The sequence below is a fragment of the Panthera tigris genome, chromosome D2, assembly GCF_018350195.1.
Source record: "Panthera tigris isolate Pti1 chromosome D2, P.tigris_Pti1_mat1.1, whole genome shotgun sequence".
Classification (NCBI taxonomy): domain Eukaryota; kingdom Metazoa; phylum Chordata; class Mammalia; order Carnivora; family Felidae; genus Panthera; species Panthera tigris.
In genome coordinates, this window is record NC_056670.1 from 60,275,017 (window position 1) to 60,295,983 (window position 20,967).

General features: G+C 44.3%; 1 protein-coding gene and 1 non-coding gene across 7 annotated transcripts in view; one reads left to right on the forward strand and one right to left on the reverse strand.

Moving 5' to 3' along the window:
- Positions 1-20,967, forward strand: part of WBP1L (WW domain binding protein 1 like) — an 85,915-nt gene that overhangs the window by 31,630 nt on the left and 33,318 nt on the right. The window contains exon 1 of one of the 6 annotated variants that reach the window (XM_042961182.1): positions 15,608-18,399. The exons of the other annotated variants lie outside the window; for them this stretch is intronic. Coding sequence (XP_042817116.1) covers positions 18,373-18,399 — 27 coding nt within the window. The 5' untranslated portion in view covers positions 15,608-18,372. Of the gene's footprint in view, positions 1-15,607; positions 18,400-20,967 lie in introns of those variants that run through there. 6 annotated transcript variants of the gene reach the window in all.
- Positions 12,316-12,396, reverse strand: LOC122232241. Its single transcript, XR_006209580.1, has one exon. It is a non-coding gene; the product is annotated as a small nucleolar RNA SNORD20 (small nucleolar RNA).

Consider the following 20,967-nt stretch of genomic DNA (forward strand, 5'->3'; position numbering starts at 1 on the left):
GAGGCATTTGGACCAGGCCATAAAGGTTGATAAAGATACTTAGGATCTGAATGGACCAGGAAGGGGGAAAAGTCTATTCCAGCATGGAAAAGTGACAACGGAGAATGCGTCTGGAGGTGGCACATAGTCTGCGGTAGAAGCTTCCTTTATGTGGGTGTAGAGGAGGGTGACACTTGAAAGGTAGGCTGTGGTCATGTGGTAAGGAGGCCTTTTATCCATTCATCCAAGCAGTGTGGTCTAGAGAACTTTCTGTGATGGTAGAAATGATCTATATCTGTGCTGTCCATTTTGGTAGCCACTTAGCCACATGTGACTATTGGGTACTTGGAATGTGGCTAGGATAAATGAGCAACTGAATTTTTAATGACATTTAGTCTCTTATAACAACTGTATTGAGACATAATTAATATGCCACTAGATTTGCCCTTTTAAAGGCTTTTTAGTAAGTCATAGAATCGTGTGCCCATGTACTATCTAATTTAGAACATTTTCATTACTCCAAAAAGAAGCCCCATAAGCCATTAGCAGTCCCTCCCCATTCCATCCCTACCTCCCACAGTCCCTGGCAACCACTAATGTATTTTCTGTCTCTATGGACTTGCCTATTCTGGACATTCCTTATAAATGGAATCATACACTATGTGGTCCATACACTGTTGGCTTCTTTCACTTAGCATCATGTTTTCAAGATTTGCCCGTGTTAATATATCAGTATATCATTGCATGTATCAGTATTTCTTTCCTTTTTATAGCCAATTAATATTTAGCTATATGAACGGACCACATTTAATTTATCCATTCGTCAACTGATGGACATTTGGGCTGTTTCCACTTGTGGACTGCTTTGAATGATGTTGCTGTGAACATGCATGTGCAAGTTTTGGTGTGTGTGTAGACCTAAGTTTTCATTTCTCTTGGGTTTATACCTAACAGTGGAATTGCTGGGTCATATAGTAACTATATGTGTAACCTGTTGAAGAACTGCCAGCCTGTTTTCCAAGACTGGTATGATATTTAATTTTAAGTAATTTAAACTAAATAGCTACATGTGGCTACTGACTGCTTAATAGTCCAGATAGAACAGCTTTCCAGTGTGGGAGTAGTGAGGTATAGTCCAACACAGTGGTGAGATCATAGGCTCTGGGGGCAGACCACCTGAGATCCAAACCTGACTCTTACACTTACTATCCTTGAGCTAGTTCTTTAACTTCTCTGTGCCTCAGTGTCTTCACCTATAAAGTGGGACCAGTAATAGTACATACCTTATAGATTTGCTGTGAGGTGGACATAATGTATCAATACCAAGAATAATGATCACTACTATTATCATTTGTGGTCCCCAGGGTGCATTTGGTTGTTGGTAAGTTAGTATCAGCTCTCAAATCTCAGAAGCTGAGATTTGGGGAGTTTGAAAGTGACTTCCTTGATTCTGTTCTATATCTGAATTTAGTTTTGTCCCTATAGGAAATGTTCATGGTGAACCTGTATGTTTAGGGTAGTAGTTCTCAATTGGGGATAATTCTGCCCCTTCCTGAGAACATTTGTCAGTGTCTGGAAACATGTTTGGTTGTCAAAGCTTGGGAGTGCTGCTGGCAGCTAGTGGGTGAAGGCCAGGGATACTGCTTAACCTCCTGTAACAAAGGATAGCCCCCCCCCCCGCCCCCGCCCCTGCAACAGAATTGTCTGGTCCAAAATGTCAGTAGTGCCAAGGTGGCCAGGCGCCGGTTTTGTGGTACCTGCTATCCCCATATCAGCTCGTGCTCATTATCACAGGGTTTGAGGTCAGCCTTCCTATGAAAGAGAACACAGCTTTGTAAAGTGTATGAAATAACCTTGACAACAATTTTTAGGTGGGACAGTTGACAACTTTAATATCCTGAATCTTGATACTCTCAGATTTGTTAGCATGTTGCCAGTCGGCCCTGCTTTGTCAGAGAAGATCAAACATTTGGAGAAAAAAGATTTTTTTTTAGTTTGTGGTTCAGTAAGTGGGTGAGCCTCCCTTATTCACCCAGTCTTAAACTTTCTTTCCTCTTGCTTTGGTTTACCCTTGTGGTTTCATTTTAAGAACATGTTTGTTTTCACCCCAGTGATAGCCTGATGGCCAGTTCCTTTCTATTCTCAGTGTCCTCCATGGTTCCATAACCAATCTGGACGGAGTCATGTTCTTAGAACTTTTTCCTTTTCCCATTCCATGTATTGGTTTTACTCTCATTTCCAGCCCCATGAACACTGGTTTGTTGTCACACATTGAGCCTGCAGAAACCATTAGGTATTCTCAGGGTTGCCACATGCTGACAGTCCTGGACCTGAGGGTGACTGTGTGGCCTCAGGAGAAGCCTTCTCTTTCAAGCCCCCAGAATGCAGTTCGTCTGTGGGTTTGGGGCACTAGTTGGCAACACTGTATGCATACTGTGGGTATCTCAGATAGCTTTGGATTAACAATTCCAAATGCCGTTTGAATGCCTGGTCGTCCATTCTCCTAAGAGCATCTCTAGCTTCCCTGCCTTAAGTTGTTGGAGCTTGAGAGACCATCAGGATCCAGGTGTAGTGGTGTGGGTTCATTCTTTGCCCTATAACCCCAGTTGTGGGCACCAATCCCATTATAACTGCACAGACACTAAGATTCCACTGAGTGACAGGGAGCAGTGACGGTGGGTCTTTGTGACCTGTCTGCTTGGTGGCATACAACAGACAGGTTGAGGTCTGACTTACGGGCACCTCCCTTTTGGACCATCCTTTGTATTTCCACCAGGTGGAGCAAAGTCTGGCCAAAAAACTGCATGCAATGTGGAAACCACAAACAAAGAAATATCAATAAATCCAGAACATTGCAACCTGGGAGGGAGGAAAGGGGAAACAAATTTCATCCTATTGAATTCTGTGGCTTGTTGATACAAATTTGGACTTTCCCAGTGTGGGAATTAAAGTAGGTCATGGTCTCAGACTTGTAGATCGCCAATCTTGCATGGACTGGGTTTTTGGGATACTCTCGCTTACTCAGCTACATTCCCATAGCTTAGATTTATTTACTTTTGGTTTTTTTCTTTCCATACTTTGTTTTGTGGGAAAATAGATGAGCTATGTATCGTCTGTTCCTGGTGCCATCATCGCCCTCAGAGTGCCTTGGCTAACTTTTGATTCATGATCTTAGGTGTTTTAAAGAATTTAATTTAAACTTGTTTTGGAAGAGGTAGAAGTGAATGTAAGACGTTGCAAGGATACTTGTGGCTTGGAAGGGTGGATCCTAGAGTAAAGCTATAAAAACATGTCTGTTTTGATTTTTAAATATCAAGCAAGACAGATCTTATGTTGTAACACTGTGTTATTACACATTCTTGTAGATCAGAGGCATGTGTTCATGGAGAAAGTATTCATGTTTTTCAAAATCCTACAGGCTGCTTTTTTGTTCACCATTTCCAAAATTATCTTCCTCATCTAAAATTCTACCTGGCCATTCACTCCAGTTATGTTAAAATCCAACCAAACACAGAAACAACAGAAAAGCCACAATTTAGTTTATTGATCAGATCTAAATTATTTTTCCCTCTTAGTGATTTATTTGGGAGAGAAGGTTAATATTTGGCTTTCTACACTGAGATGGTAGAGCATTGTAGCTCTTTGGGATTTGACTATAGAATTGAACAGTGTGAGAAATTCTTCCTGTGTACTTCTTTCTTTTTATTTGGGTCCTTTGTCTTTAAATATGCAAATCTCCTTGCTGTGTTTGCAGGGATTTGGGGGAAAGCAGAAAACCTGTACCAGTCTGATTTGGCATAAGGACCACTATGGCTTTCTTTCCATTTTCCTTCCTTAGACCTGATTGCTGCTTTTCTTTGAGCTTTAAGGTGCCTTTTACGTTTTCACATCAGTTTTTAATTACACAAAAATAACACATACTCGTAACAATGGTATACTTACAGACAAAAATGCTTAGAGTAAAAAGTGAAAGTTTATGGTTTGGTGTGTGTTTTGGGTGGGTTTTATGCTTATGCTGAATGTTTATAGATATAGTAATAGTTCATATATATATGTAAATAACTTCTATATATAAACAAAATTATTAACGGTTGGTGTTCCTTATTTTTTCATTTGTTTTTATTTTTTTGTTTTATATATATATATTCTAATGTTTATTTTTGAGAGAGAGAGAGAGAGCGCAGCGCATGCATGCGTGTGTGCGCGTGAGAGTGGGGGAGGGACAGAGAGAGGGGGGCATAGAGGATCCAAAGCTGTCTCAGCGCTGACAGCAAAGAGCCCAATGCGGGGCTCAAACCCATGAACTCTTGAGATCATGATCTGAGCCGAAGTCGGATGCTTAACCGACTAAGCCACCCAGGCGCTCCTTCATTTGTTTTTAAAACAAAAATGGCATACTTTATATGTGGTACTTTACAACATACATTTTTTTTCATCCTTCATGGACTTCTTTCTATATTGCATATATACCTCTGACTTTTAAAAAAATGCCTATATGTTAATTGCTTTAGACCATGATTTAGTTAATTACTCCTTCATAGATGAACATACATTGTATCCATTTTTATGATTTCACACAGTGTTATAGTGAACATCGTTATATATATATTTCTTCCTGCAGTTGTGCTAGATTCCTAGAAGTGGAATTGAGGATTGTGGGGTTGTAAGGTATGTACATTTGAAGTTTTGGGTCGATAGTGCCACATTGCTCTCCAGGGTGGTTGTATGAGTTTATAGCCCCATCAGTAGGGCTCATTTCCCCACACGTGTGTAAGCAGCATTTCTTCATCTGTGCCCTCTGCATATTCTAGAAGATGTGCCTTCTGACAACACAGGCCCGTGGGGTACATTTCAGTTTTCTTTCTCGAAAGCCTTATATAGGTCTCTGATTTGCTAAGCTTCCAGTCTCCTCCCTGTGTGCTGTGGAACAGAATTCACTCTAGAGCAGTGTACCTGGAGCTGGAGAAGCATAGCTATGCCTGCTCAGGTGCTGAAGGAAGTGGTTTATAGCCCCCTGGAAGATGTCAGGCAGGTGGCTTGCAACTGTTGGCCAGTTGCTGTGTGGCACACAAGTCTAACCAACCACCCTTTCGTGGTGGTCATCCTAGGAGAAGGGATACTTGGAAGTATCTTCACTGAGAGTGCAGACTCTGGAGCCACACTGCCTCCATATACCCTTAGGCTAGTTAATTGACTCAGTTTCCTCATCTGTAAAATGGGATAATAACACCTAGCTTATAGGGTTACTGTGCGGGTTAATTGAGTTATTGTACTTATAAATTGGGTTAGTACTTATAGAGCACTTAGAATAGTGCCTGTACATAGTAATTACTCGGTAAATATTAGCCTATATAATAATATTTAATTATTAGTATTTTATATAATATATAATTTAATTTTTATTATTTAATAACTTAATTATTAAATTATTTAATTATTAAATTAATAATTTTATTATTATTATTATTTTTTTTTTTTTTAAAGCTTTGGGAGGCATTAAGGCTTCTTATCCCCTGACTGACCCAAGATCTGTTTCCAGTGGAGGAATTTAAGAGTATATTTTAGTAAGCCCCTAGTCCAAAAGGCATGTGACTTCCATATCACCAGCCTTGGCAGTCTGATGAGAGGTGTTTTTCCACCAATTGTTTTTCTTTTTTTTTTTTTGATTTTTTTTTTTTTAACGTTTATTTATTTTTTGAGACAGAGAGAGACAGAGCATGAACGGGGGAGGGTCAGAGAGAGGGAGACACAGAATCTGAAACAGGCTCCAGGCTCTGAGCTGTCAGCACAGAGCCTGACGCGGGGCTCGAACTCACGAACTGTGAGATCGCGACCTGAGCCGAAGTCGGATGCTTAACCAACTGAGCCACCCAGGCGCCCCCACCAATTGTTTTCTAATAATAAGTATGAAGTTGTTTATTCTTAGAGCAGGTAAGTTGGAATATACACTGTTATCCTGTTTTGTACATCACTGTGCCCTCCTGAATGAGGAAGCGTGGGGTCACCACCAGCAAAGAAGTGTGCCTTGCCTTGGGTGTGGGAGTTGCAGTTGGACACCCGCTCTGACCGCAGTGCTAGACCACATGCAGGTCTGTATGCTCTCTGCACACAGCGTCCTGTCCTGAGGTGTACTGTACTTCCTGTTCTGAGGTGAGGATGGTTTCTGAGGCTTTAAAAAAAAACAATAACAGCTTTATTGAGCTACAATTCACATACTGTAAAGTTCACCCTCTTAGAGTGTATAATGCAGTGTTTTTTAGCGTGTTCACAAGATTGGGCTGCTGTCACCACTATCTATTTCCGAACGTTTTCGGGGAGCCCAGGTGGCTCAGTCGGGTGAGTGTCAGACTCCTGATTTTGGCTCAGGTCATGATCCCAGAGTCATGGAATTGAGCCCTGTGTTGGGCCCGTGCTGAGCATAGAGCCTGCTTAGGAATCTCTCTCTCTCCTTCTGCCCCTTCTCTGCTCGTGTGCATGTGTGCACCCCCAAAACAAAACAAAACAAAACAAAACAAAACCCAAAAACAACCCAACAGAACATTTTCATCATCCCAAAAAGAAACCCTATATCAGTTAGTTCCCTTCCAAAGACCCCCCGAACCCCAGTCTACTACCCACTAATCTACTTTCTACCCCTGTGGATTGTCCCACTTTGGACATTTCTTGCAAATAGAATCTTAACACCAGGTAGTGTTTTGTGAATGGCTTCTTTCACTTAGCATAATGTTTTCAGGGTTCATCCATGTTGTAGCATGGGTTAGTACTTTCTTCCTTACCATTAATATCCTGTTGTATGGGTGCAACACATTTTATTCATCCATTGGTCAACTCAGACATTTGGGCTTTTTCCACTTTTGGGCTTTTATGAATAATGCTATGAACGTTGGTATACAAGTTTTTGTGTTGGCATATGTTTTCACTTTTCTTAGGATATACCTAGGAGTAGAATTGCTGGTCATGTGAGAACTCTGTGTCAGGTTTTTTCAAGAACTGCCAGACTATTTTCCAAAGTGGCTGTACCATGTTACATTCCCCACTAGCAATTATGAGGGTTCCAATTTTTCTACATTGTCTCCAACGCTTGTTATTGTCTGCCTTTTCTCATCATAACCATCCTAATGGGTGTGAAGCAGTATCTCATTTTGGTTTTGATTTGCATTTCCCTAATGACTAGTGATGTGGAACATCTTTTCATGTTCTTATTGACCATTTGTGCATTTTCTTTGGAGAAATGTCTGATTCATTCTTTGCCCATTTTAGAGTCCCTTTTCAGACTAAAGGGAAACAAGTCTTCGTATGGAATCCCAGTGAGTGACTGTTGAGGGGATTTCCCTTTAAATTAGCCTTTCCTGGGGCTCTGGCATTCTACCATGCTGTCACCTATTCTCATGACCCTGGACCAGTTGCTTAACTTCTCTGAGTTGGCTGCTTCCTCCTATCAGCATTGCCCAGAGAAGGCTTTGAGGCAGCCATTTGCGTGATAAGGGGCCCATGTGGCCAAAGAAGTCTGCCTTCTCTCTTGGAGAGTCACAATGAGTGTGCTTTTACAGTTAAGCCTCTGAGGAGTCTCACAGTTAAGAATCTATATGAGTCCCTTGTCAGATAAATGATTAGCAAATATTTTTCCCATTCAGTAGTTTTTGTTTTGTTTTGTTTTGTTTTTCACTTTCTTGATGGTGTCCTTTGAAGCACAGTTGTTTTTCATTTGGGGAAAGTCCAGTTTATCTATTTTTTTTCTTTCATCACTTGACCTTTTGGTATTCCTTAGTTCTTTCAATTGCTCTGTAAAGCTTAATATTACTTTGGGTCAAGAGCAGACACTGTTTAGAATAGAATCCATTAGATACCTTTTTTATGGAAAGTTTTGAGCATGTACGAAAATAAAGAGAACGGTGTAATGAACCCCCATGTTCCCATCACCCAACTTCAGCCATTTCTTGTCGTGGCCTGTCTTGTTTTGTCTATATCTATTTTCACTTCTATTCATGCCCAGCGAAGTTATTTTGAAGAAGACTGCCGACTTCATATCATTTTGGCCATGAAGAGTTCCATTTGATTCTCTTTTTTTTTTTTTTTTTTTAAATTTTTTTTTTCAACGTTTTTTATTTATTTTTGGGACAGAGAGAGACAGAGCATGAACGGGGGAGGGGCAGAGAGAGAGGGAGACACAGAATCGGAAACAGGCTCCAGGCTCCGAGCCATCAGCCCAGAGCCTGACGCGGGGCTCGAACTCACGGACCGCGAGATCGTGACCTGGCTGAAGCCGGACGCTTAACCGACTGCGCCACCCAGGCGCCCCTCCATTTGATTCTCTAAAAGATAAAAGAATTTTGTTGCTCAACATAACCGCCATACCATTTTACACCCTAAAAAATTGACAATAATTGCTTAGTGTTATAGGATGGACTCTTGCACGTGAGAATTTAAATTAGATCTGGAGGTAAAAATGCCACTTAGAAAATTCAGCTGATGTATGACAGTTCTTCAGTTTTCGTAAGTACCCAGTCCTCACAAAGCATTCCACTGCTTTAAAAAAAGTTGTTCCCCAAGACCACCCTTCAGTCCTGTGGGTGTCAGAGGTGTTCTTCCAGCTACAGCTTTCACTTGACCAGGTCTTGTGGTGGAGTTACGGTCATGGCAAACCCTTCCCCCCCCCCTTCAAAACTTCTTTGTCATCTTGTCACGGTGGATATCCGTTTCTAACCTCTCTCCAGTGTGTGAAGTGAAAGATTAACTTAGGACTTTTGCCCTCAATTTCTAGTGTAGGGAGAATTGGGGGGAAATCCTCCTCTTATCTGAGATTGCACAAATGTTCAGAGAAACTTGGGAAAATGAGGAGACCTGTCAGCTCATTTTCTCCTCTTTCACCTCTCCAGGGGCCTAAGCCGCATGTCCCCGCATGGCCTGGCTGACTATGCCTGCCCTCAAGGTACAGTACTGGGGGGTTCATAGCAGATGAGCAAAGCTGCTGAGGGAGAAATGGAACATAGGATTTGGAGGCTGACAGATACCACAGCGATAATGATGCTATGAACAGATGCTCAGTAAGAAAGAAAGGCTGTGCTGTTTGAAATGTAGGAGATTTCAGGTTGAACAGTCTTCTTAACTGTGAGACTCCTCACAGGCTTAACTGTAAAGCCCATGCATCGTGAGTCTCCAAGAGAGATGGCAGGCTTCTTTGACCACATGGGCCCCTTATCGCAGAAATGGCTGCCTTGGAACCGTCTCTGGACAGTGCTGATCAAGGTAAGCAGCCATCTCGGAGAAGTTAAGCAATTGATCTAGGGTCAGGAGAATAGGTGGTAGCACAGGAGAATGCCAGAGCCCCAACAGAGTCTAGTTTAAAGGAAAATCTCCCCCTTGGTAGTGTTACTCACTGAGGTTCCATGGGAAGACCTCTGTCCCTTCAGTCAGAAACCCTAAGTCCGGGGGCGCCTGGGTGGCTCAGTCAGTTAAGTGTCTGACTCAATCTCAGCTCAGGTCATGATCTCAGGGTTGTGAGTTCAAGTCCACATTGGACTCCGTACTGGGTGTGGAGCTTGCTTTAAAAAAAAAAGAGAGGGGCGCCTGGGTGGCTCAGTCGGTTAAGTACCGGACTTCAGTTCAGGTCATGATCTCACAGTTCGTGGGTTCGAGTTCCATCTTGGGCTCTGTGCTGACAGCTCATTGCCTGGAGCCTGCTTTCGATTCTATGTCTCCCTCTCTCTCTGCCCCTCCCCTGATTGCACTCTGTCTCTCTGTCTCTCAAAAACAAGTAAATGTTAAAAAGAAAAAAAGAAAGAAAAAGAAAGAAAGAAGGAAGGAAGGAAACTTGAAGGCTGGTCTTAGGCTGCACATTTTCAGACATTCCCTGTATTGTCTGGCAAGTGGGGATAGTAAAAACTGTCTAGCCCTATTTTTTTTTTTTAATTTTTTTTTTTATGTTTATTTTTGAGACAGAGAGAGACAGAGCATGAACGAGGGAGGGTCAGAGAGAGAGGGAGACACAGAATCTGAAGCAGGATCCAGGCTCTGAGCTGTCAGCACAGAGCCCGACGCGGGGCTCAAACTCACGGACCATGAGATCATGACCTGAGCCGAAGTTGGCCGCTTAACCGACTGAGCCACCCAGGCGCCCCTGTCTAGCCCTATTAACAACTGATGTAAGGAACAACTAAAATGGATGTGAAAGTAGTTTATAAACCTTGAATTCTACAAGGATGATGATTTATTGTGTCTTTCAGCGCTTAGCGCCACCTTTTCTTCAGTATTGAGAACACCTTGTCCGGAATGTGCATCTTGAATAAAGTGAAAGATTTTGGAACAATGGATATAAGTACAAAGATACAGGTGCCTGCTAATTTTTTTCAGGAAGGGCCTGTGGCTTGCACTGACTTTCCTTCTTGCCATGATGGGGGATGCTTTCTCAAAGGCACTTGTAGCTTTTCTCTTCCTAAGCTTTAGGGCTATATTGTAGCGTATCTCTGCCTACTTCCGCTTTGCTCTAGTGCTCCATGGTTTGGACCCTTGGGTCAAGGTGGTTTTGAAGTAGAGTCACTTACTGTTGTCATCCATGTTGCCTTACTCTCTGTGGCCTGGGAGTACCGGGTTCAGGTGTGGCCTGTGGTCAGGCATTATATGACGAAAGGACCAGCGGATTTATCTGCTGTGATACCCTCTCCAGTTTCACCACCCTTAGTCATCATTTTACTTGGGGCGTAGATATGTATGTTCCAGAAGCTTTTCCACCCCCCTGCAACTTATGGGAGGGATAAATTGTCTCAATGTTTTCTTCTGGTGCTTTTGACCATGAACTCTTAGACCTGGAGTAGATTGGTTATCAAATAGCCTAAGGAGAGAGGAGGTGATATGTAATTTACGTAAGATCCAGGAAATGAAGGAAGACATGTTGCCAGGAGCTGTGTTTCCAGCTAGACCTTAAGTTTCACAATCCTTTATGCAAAAAAAGGGCATCTTTTAGGTGTTGCTTAATGGAATTATCCGGTGAACCGGTGACAGAACCAGTGACAGAACCAGAAGCCGCTTCAGCCCAGTCCCCCTAATCGAAAAACTAATGGGGTTAGATCACGCCCCAGTTCTATCTTGAGTAAGGGAATTTTGCTTTTGAGATGGCTTAAATGCTTTGAATTCCTCAGCAGAGAAATTATAGATGTACAGATAATGAGACGAAGGGTTTCCCAATCCCCGTGTCCAACCTCATGAGTTTGCAGTCACATCCACATGCTCTCCCGATCTCTTAGCTGTTTATTGGGTTTCTGTGACCAGGAAAATGTCACCCGCGCTACTGTCTGGGGATTCAGCTGTATTAGCTTCATTGTTACAATCTTCTCTTTAGTCATATGTCTATTTATCCATGTACCAGTCTTTTTTGAGGGCCTACTTAGTGCAAGGCATCGCTTGGTATTCTGAGGGACACAGAAGTGAAAGACCTCTTGCCTTTAAGTTGCTTCTACTTTAGAGGAGGAGTTAGGCCTGAGAATAAATCATTTTGCTGAGCTTATGAGCACATAAAAGAGTGGGCAGATTTTCCACAACCAAGATGGTCTCTGTTTGGACAGTGCGAATAATCACTCTTACGACCTTGCATCTAGAGGGTCCGATGAGCTACTTCCAGGACTCAGAGTTGAGGTGCCTTTAATAAAAGGACTTTGCTGTTAGCCCTTTCTGTGGACCTGCCACCATTGCAGCCGTGTTCCTGCCTGAAGTGGATCCCATCTCTTTTTGTCTTGCTCAAAGTTGCAACAAAAGGGAAAGATGAAATCAGATTTAGTGGAGACCATGAAGACTAATTTTCCTAATGGAGTTACATCTGAGTGTGATCAGGTACTGGATGTGACCCTTGTCCCTCATTTTGTTCTTATTCCAATCTTCAGTTTAGAGAGCGGTTTGGGAAGAGACATGAAACGTGTTGGGGGGGGTGGGGTGGGTGGGTGGGGAGACAGCAGCGAGCCAGAGCGTGCTGATTTGCATGTAATTCTTGGTTCCTTGCTGGTTTAGTTTGGGTTGAACTGTTTTCAGGGCAGGAAAAACGAATCTGGCATTTCGGTACAAAAACAAACAAGGCTGCTGTTGTACTTGATAAAGCTGGAGTTGCAGATCCAGTGGCAGCCCATTAACTCAGTGACAGCGGTGAGTTTCAGAGACCCCTGCACTCTCCGGAGAAGGCAGTAAATGTCCATTTAGGAAGGCAATAAATATTTGTGGAGTGATTGATTGTCAACACAGTAGGATTTGCTTGTTGGGGGGGAGGAAAGCCAGAAACCTTAGGACGCTGTTGTTAAACTGGTTCAGCTTCTGCTACTTTCTCTCTTTCTTTTTTTTTCTCAGACAAGATAGCTGGGTCAGAACTTAACTACCTAGAGGAATTTTCTTGAGATTCCATCATCCCCTTCTGCTTCTTTTATTTCTCTCTCTCTATTTAATAGACCTTTGAAATAGGTATATTCCCTCCACCTCCTCTACCTCCAGAGGGAACAAGAGCAACTCCAAGATGTAAACAAGCAAAAAGGGAGCCTAAGATACTATGTAAACTAGAAATTCCTGTCCTTGCTATTCATGGCGCTACCGTAGTCATCAGAAAGAACAAATGTGCTGGTCAGAGGTACTCTGCGAAGACACAGCGTGTGTGGGGCCTCTACCTGCTCCCTCCAGCCACTCTCTGCCCCATCTTGTGCCTTTCTCAGATGCCCCATGTGTCCTTGTTTCCATGTTTTGGGCTATACTTGGCTCTGCTTACCATGCTCCTCTTCCTACCCCTACCGTACATGTTATTTTAGTACCCGAATCTCTGTCTCTCTCTTCTTTTTTCATGTTTATGTTTGAGAGAAAAAGAGCGTGAGCTGGAGAGGGGCGGAGAGCCCCTCCAGGGCCAGACGAGTTCAGCCAAGAGTGCATCCTCCTCATCCCGCTGCGACAGCCAGGGTGGCTGGATGTGACTGTGACTTTCTGGGTCACAAATGAGGTGCAAGTGATGACTACAATATCCAAATACCGTCACCATGCATGTTTAAGCCATTTTCGAGTAAAAAAGTCCTGGTTGAAGTGCTAGCTCCACTGCCTACGAGCTGTGTGTCCTTGAATGAGTTACCTAACTTCACTGAAGTTCCCGGTTTTCACCTGTAAGGAATGAGATAGCAACATACATTAGAGTACTCCCTCTCTGAAATGTATCATTTGATGTTTAGCAAGTGATTGGGTACTATAGTTAAGAGCTGTTTGCCCAGCTGTCTTCCTGGGAAGGCTCAATAGTGGGAAAGCAGCCATAGGTTTGTTTTGTTTTGTTTTGTTTTTTAATTTTTTTTTTAAGTAGTGTTTATGGCCAGTGTGGGGCTCAAACTCAAGACCCTGAGATCAAGAGTCGCATGCTCTTCTGACTGAACCAGCCAGCCACCCCTACATCCATAGACACCCTACAAGGCACCCCTACAAGCCCTGTGACTTGTAGAACTCCTTGTCCTAGTCAGAAACCAGGAAAGGTGTGTTTTCTTGTCTCAGCAGGCCTGCTACACGTCGGCCTTTGTCCAGCCCCAGGACACAGATAAGCTAATGTTCTTGGTTTCTGGCAGCTAAGCAGTCCTTAGCATTTCTATTTGGCAAAGTTCTGCAAATCTTTGTTTTGGGTTTGGAATGCTTCCCATGGCATTCCCCAAAATAATTACTTCAGGATCCTTTTACTGATGCCCAGCCTCACATCCATGACATGCCTTGGTTGGACTTTTCTTGTGGCACTCACATTGGTTTAGGCTTGGAGCTTGTATCTGCTTCTGGGGGTTTTGTTGGTTTTGTGCTTTGTTTTGTTTTTTGTTGTTGTTGGGTTTTTGTTGTTGTTGTTGTTGTTTTTGAGTCCAAACTGGAAGGCATTTAAACGTGCCTGTGCCCAGCCTGAGAAAGATAAGAATGATCTCTCATCTTAGATGTTCTGTGTCTGCCTAGCAGCCTCTGCTCCAAAGCTCCTGGAAGTAAAAACGGCCTTAGGTCTGGAGATTATCTCCTATCCTAGAAACCTGGCAGTTGCTGTCCTGTTCTGACAAAACCCTTTCTTCACATTCCTTGATTGTGAAATTAGAAACCCCGCACTCTCAGCCCTAGTCTCCTTCAGCCTCATCCGGCCATGACACGGTGTGGGAACAGTTCCCCAGGCTACCTGAGATCCAAGGCATGAAAGGTCTTCTGTTCCAGCTTGCTCCTTGCGTGGAGCCCATTTGTGTCCTGGGAATGGAGGAGAACTTTGGGGCTTTCCCAGTCATTCACCTCCTAGAACTCTGGCTCCAAAGAGGGCCAGAATGGGTGACTGGGGCCTAAGGGCATTGTCCATGTTCCAGAATACTGAACTGGTGTGTCAGTCTTCTAAAACAAGGTTCTGGGGGTGGGAGGGGGCGGCGCTTGGGTGGCTCAACTTTGGCATCCTGACTTTGCCTCAGGTCATGATCTGGCAGTTTGTGAGTTCAAGCCCCTTCCTGACAGCTGAGTGCCTGGAGCCTGCTGCGGATTCTGTGTCTCCCTCTTTCTCTGCCCCTCCCTCTCTCACCCTCGCCTTCTCTCTCTCTCTCATTCTCTCTCTGTCTCTCAAAAAAACAAATAAACATTAAAAAATTAAAAATAAAATAAAACAAGGTTCTGGGGCACTGACCAGGATCTGCATGTCTGCTCAGTGTTCAGCTGACCCTCAGTTCTGGTGTTTGCCCCATTGGTAACTTTTGGTCTAGTATCATGACTCCTTTATTATTGTCAAGGAAAGAGCCTTTGGAGCTAGAGACTTAATTCAAATCCTTACTCTCCCATGGCCAGCTGTGTGACCTGGGGCAAGGTGTCCATATGTCTCGGCTTCTGCAACGGAACAGGGGTAATACCTACATCATAAGTTTATTGTGGTTGTTAAGTGAGATGTGGGTTAAATGGAGTTCCTAGTACAGAGTCTGGCTCATTGTCAGTACTGAAAAAATAACTCTCCCCACCTCCATCCCAGAATTTAAAGATTATAAATGTATAGGCTGCCTAGAAAAACATTGCCAAAAGACTCCTAAATCAGCTGCAGTGAAAGGATGAATTCCATTACCATGCGTATATCCACTGTTGTAGTATGTCTTCTTAAATAATAAATTAATCAGAATCCAAAGGGTTTCAGCATTACTATCTTTGGGGGGTTTCTAAACTGAGGAGGAGAATGTTGGTCAGTGGAAGGATGGCGGATGGCTCAGACATTGATTGCTTGGAGCCATAAACAGTTGTTAAACTGCAACATTTTGACAACATAATCCTGCTTATTTCTGGTTAGTGTGACTTCCTTTTTTTTTTTTTTTTTTTAAGCTGTTGAATTCAGCATTGAATTAGATTCTTCATTGTCAGGCGGATGACTAAAATTGTAGAAGGATTTGATTTACCTTTAGTCTATAATGTATGAGCCTGGGTCACTTACATAACAAAAGAACTCCTTTTGGGGCCCCTGGGTGGTTCAGTCGTTTGAGTGGTTTGAGCGTCCGTTTGAGTGTCCGACTTCAGCTCAGGGCATGATCTTGCGGTTTGTGAGTTCGAGCCCCGCGTCCGGCTCTGTGCTGACAGCTCGGAGCCTGGAGCCTGCTTCGGATTCTGTGTCTCCTTTCTGTGCCCCTTCCCCGCTTGTGCGCGCATGCATGTGCACTCTCTCTCTCTCAAAAATAAATAAATGTAAAAAAAAGAAGAACCCCTTTTTTCCCAGACTAGTAGAAATTGCTGATGATCATCTGGCTTCTGAAATCCAAAGGCTGACTACTTTGTCACTGAGTTGTGGTAACTTGGCAAAAAGTGAACTTGCCTTCCTGGGGATGCCCACATTTGTCAGTTCAATCTCTTTTTCTTCTCACCTCCCCCAAATCTCAGTGCTCAATGAGGATTAGTCAGCAAAGGGCAGGAGGCAAGGATTAGGAGATTAGTGAGAAAGAAGTCATGATCAGCAATCACTTTGTTGGAGTATGTGATACTGTGCTAGGTGTAATGCATTGAGTTTAATACTGCCTTATACACAGGATTTTATAATCTTACAAGAAGATAAAAGTAGACAGCTCCTGATTAGAAACACTGCTTTGGGTTACATCCATAAAAGGAAGATGATTCATTAGGGGAAAATCGGGAAGCCTATGATGCAATTTTGATAATTTAGATTGAACTTTTACAAAATTATTTTTGGATTTCTAGTAATTTTGCTGCAATCGCACTTATTCAGAGATCACTGCTGCTGAATATTATTTAGAAATGTGGAATGTTTCCATAGCCCATCAGACCAAGGGCCCTTGAGTATTTTGCTCCTGGTGGTGCCCCCAGCACCTAGAACAGTGCCTGGCACACTTGTGGGTGTTCAGTAGGCATGGGATGAATGAATAAGTACACTAACGCCATGGTACTCTTTCCAGAGAATTGAGGTGCCACACTATCTTACTAGGTTAAGTTCAGACCAGCATTACCCATGAAGGGCTGCGGATGCCCTTTCCTCCAGTTTGGCTAACAAAAGTCATAATGCTGCATGCGTTTTGTGGTGGTCAGTGGTTGCCAGGGAACTGAGGAAATGAAAGGAGGGTGCTGAAAGCTGTGCCTTGATACCCAGGCCTGCCTGTCTCTTGTTCTCCTGTCTGCTGATTTGGCCTGTGTGTGAGGGTGGGAGCCAGGCATATGTGATAGCCTCTGTGGCTGTGTCTTGACAATACACGTTTGCTGAAGAATGGCTTCCTAGTCCCGAAACACCTGCAGCAGCAGAAGCCGCTTCTCTCCACACATCACTCCTCTTCTCTTGTCCGTAGCAACGAGGCTGCGATTCATGCTTTTTCCTGAGCCTCCAGGAAATGGCTCAGCTTGCCTGGCTCATTCATTTCCTTGTCAGGAAAGTCAGTGCAACCTTGACCATCAGTGGGAGACCTGCAGCAAGCACATCGTGTGTCCGGCTGGACTCACTAACGATCGAAAAGTACTTTTGGCAACACACCATGCTGTAAGTGTTGTGTACTGCCAATTTATTGTCCGAGGTGGGGGTGAGAGATGCTAATTTGTAAAGAGTCATTTCTGATGTACCTGGGTCGTGCCCAGCACAGTGCCACTCCTGTGGAGGCGTTCGGTGAATAGCACTGGAAGAAAACTGTTGCAGAAAATAAAAAGAAAGGTGAGATATACATGGTTTGAGTGATGGGAAATATAATTAATTTGCAGCCTAAGAAGTTATTAGAGAGTAACTTTGGATTTATAAAGTCCTCCAAAAGGAGTCATTTCTGCAAGTACAGATCCAAACATGAACCTTTTGTTCTTTGTTAGTGTTGTCTTTGCTAGAGGATTCAGGGCCAGAGAGAGCGGCTGTGACCTGCTGTGTAGGGAAGGTTGGCCAGATGAGAGCTGGCCTACACCACCGACTAGGAAAAGTCAGATCAGGACACCAGCCCCAGGGCCTTTGCTCCTTGTGCAAAGCTTGCTGTTAGCCATTTTCTCCATAAACTGAGCTTAGAGAAGAAAGCATGACAAACCTAGGGTGGTGAACTTTTCAGAAGCAAGAGTTGGTTTAAATATAGATGATCTGCTTTACTGGCAACTTGGAGGCTGCCGTGGGACTTGTTGTACCTTTTGTAAGACAAGTGAGGAAAGATGTTGGCACCTGTACATGCGCAGTTTGTTTATGAAATATAAACTCTCCTGTAGAAGTGAGGGCTCAAGAGGTCAGCGTCCGAGGTAGCATGTCCTACCTTAGTGGGGGGGAAAGTGCCTCACCAAGCCCTCCCTGCCGATTGCCTCAATCTCTAGAGAAAGTCGGGACAGCCAGACCTAATGCACTGTTATTTATTGAGCACTGACTCTGGCGGGCGTGGCGGCAGGAAAGTTTCTGTGAAACTGAAAATCACTGGGCTTGATTTTCTTTCCCAAGGAGAGGAAACAATAGCTCAAGAGTTCTAGAGTCCAGTCCTTATTCAGTTTATTGGATTCAGATTGGATTTATATGCACCCTGGCCGAGGGGAGCTGATGGGAGCAGCCCCGTCCTCCTCCAGTCTCAGGCTCCAGTGCTAGGTGGGTCCAGGGCTGGCCATCGTGGGTTTGCAGCACATCCTTCTCAGTATTCCACAGCAGCTGTCTGGAGTTTTTTCTGCTGTGCCTGAACTGATGTCATTTCCCCCTTGGCAGACAGCTTGGGTTTTGCTGCGTCTGAGATATGTCACGAGAAGGTGGGGGTGGGTCGGAGCCAGGCAGGGGGAGTAGCGAGGACAGCAGGAGGGAGAGCGCCTGCCTGGTCCCAGGACTCTGTTTACTTTCTCTTCTTTGCTAAGGAAGGCCGGTTCACTGGGACCGCGGAGCACGCAGGCCCACCAGGGGAAATGCTCAGTCCAAGACCTTAACTTTTAAAAGCCCTTTGTTCCAAACGTTAGTGTGGACGATGCTCTTGCAGGATGCCTTTCCTTTTGGGTCTTAGACAGGTAACTGAACTGGTTATCCGTGGATCGGGTTTGGGCAGGGAAGAAGGGTGGGAGCTGGTTTGTTGTACTGCTGTTTGGGCGGAGGGAACCTTTGAGAAAATGTCTCGCAGCTAGAGCAGGCCAGCTCCCATGCAGAAATTTCTAGTCCTCCCTGCTTGTGTGCTAGTTGCTCCTTACTTCCAGAGCCACCGTATTCTTAACCCCCTGCATCCCTGAGGTCTCTCTGGGGCCAGCCATTCTGATTTTCCGTTAGATACCGGAAAGCTGTTTCCAAAGCCTTCTAGAGGAAACAGCTGAGGGGAGAGGCTGGGGAGGAGGAGAGGCAGAGTAGATTCTTGATCCAAACTGCTTTTATTCCTTCTCCATTTTGATTTGGCTAGTTAGCAGAGATTTCTTCACAGTTTTGTCGTTCTAAAGGGATTCTGAGTGAGGGGAGGGGAATCTTCTGAAGGGAAGGGCTCGCAGAGGCTTTCTCCTTATAGGCATGTGGTCAGGGCTGTGTGGCTGAGGGACATCCTGGATATCTCTGAGGGCTGGGGATGGGATTGGCCACATTTTGGCCCTCTTGACAGACTTTTTAAAGTCAACAGACCCCTGTGGCAGAGTCTTGATTGCTTTGTGAACTGCTGTTTGAAGGAGGGGCACTAAATTATAGCCCATAACCTAGTGTGGAATGAGAAAACAGTAGCAAGCGACCAACTGCTGTCTGCTGAGAACACAGCTGTTGCCAACTATTTGTTCCAGGGCTTCTGAGAGTTGGCCACCCCATCCCCCTTTGGTCAGAGAGGCTTGTCTGTATCGGAATGTGTAACTGTAACCATTGGCGGCTGTAAGAGGGGGTGGGGACAGACACACACCCTCTGCTGCCTGTTCCTGGGTGAGGAAAAGCCACAGATGAGATCAAACCAGAAGCCTTAGAGAGTCGCTGCTAGGGACTGCCTCATTAGTCTCACTGTTAGAAAAGTGCTGGGTGAGCAAATCTCCCTTGGGTTGCCCAAAATTCTTTAAGTGTCTCCGAAAAGCTCACTCCGTATATACCATCAGTGCTCTGTTCAGTGTCCCTTTGGTGCAGCTGATGGAGAGGGGGCATTTGAGCACCCCCCTCTGCCCCCCAAGAAAGGCTGTCCTTTTAACCTATGGGCCCTGGTAGGGATTTTGAGCAGCATTGGAAATAGGATGTATGAAGCATCCCATGCACGCATGTCAGGTGTCAGGGGCAGAGGGGTGTTTCCACCCCTCATGATAGGGTAGAAGGAGCAGGACTGGGGAGCCAGAAAGGCCTGTGTCCATATCCTGGCTCCCCCAGGGTCTTGAGAAGGCCACTTAATAACTTTGAACCTCATCTTGGAAATTGCCGTCGTAAAACCTGCTGGAAGAGTTATTGAGAGGGTTTCACAAAATAGTATATTAAAAACATGAACACCTGGGCTGGCAGTGAGTAGGCATGCAGTAAAAATGTAACCATTATTTTTATGTTACTCATCCTGAGGAATGTGAGAGTGAGAGCGAGAGTGCAGGAGTACAGAAAACTAGAAGCCGGAGGACCAGAGGTGAAGGGTGTAGTGGACAGGCCTCCCAGCATGAGCGGACTGAGGGGTGGGAGGCCGTCACTTCCTATACCCGTGTGCGGTTAATCTTGGATGGATATTGAGGAGACAAGAAGAGGAGGGCCCCTGTGCCATCACCTCCACTCAGCTGAGTGAGAGGGTACAGTGGTAGGTCAAGTGAGGGGCTGGCTTGGTGGTCCTGGGGAGCATCTCAGAGGATCAGCAGCAGGTGAATCTTCAGCTCTTGTTTCTGAACAGATCCCTGGTGGAAGGCTGAACTAGAAGACCTCTTAAAGACCTTTTCTGCCCTTCTGTGACTCAAACCTTGCCTGTAAAAACTTTGACTGTTTTTGATTACATAATTTTGTATATTTCTAGCATTTCTGTGTCTGTCAGTGTAACTACATTCTTTATTGGAGCTGTGGAAAAGCTAGCTTTCTAAATATTACTTGGTGATAATTCTGTTTTTGAGAAATGACACAGGGGGTACCTGGGTAGCTCATTCGGTTAAGCATCCGACTTCGGCTCAGGTCACAATTTCACGGTTTGTGGGTTCAAGCCCCATGTCAAGCTCTGTGCTGACAGCCTGGAACCTGCTTCAAATTCTGTGTCTCCCTCTGTCTCTGCCCTTCCCCCCCCCCCAAAATAAAATAAATATAAAAAAATGTTTTTAAAATGAACAGAAGAATACATATGCTACTGGTCTTCATCATATATAGTATGTATGTACTTTCATACTTTTTTTTTTTTTCTCAATCCACATAACAACCCTGTCTTATGTGGTAGTGTTCTTCTGTTTTTTCAGAAGTGCATACTAGGGCTTACAGAAGGTAAGCCATTTGCCTAGAGTTGCTCAGCTAGCTAGGGATATGGTAATTTAAGTTTTCTTTCTTCTTTTTAAACCCCGGTCTTCTGATTCCAAAGCCTGGAGTTTTTCTCACTACCTAGACTGCTTTGCCCAATGCCTGTGTGAGTAGAGTAGGATTACTGTATTGTTTTAGTTGAGGCATATTTTCTGAAG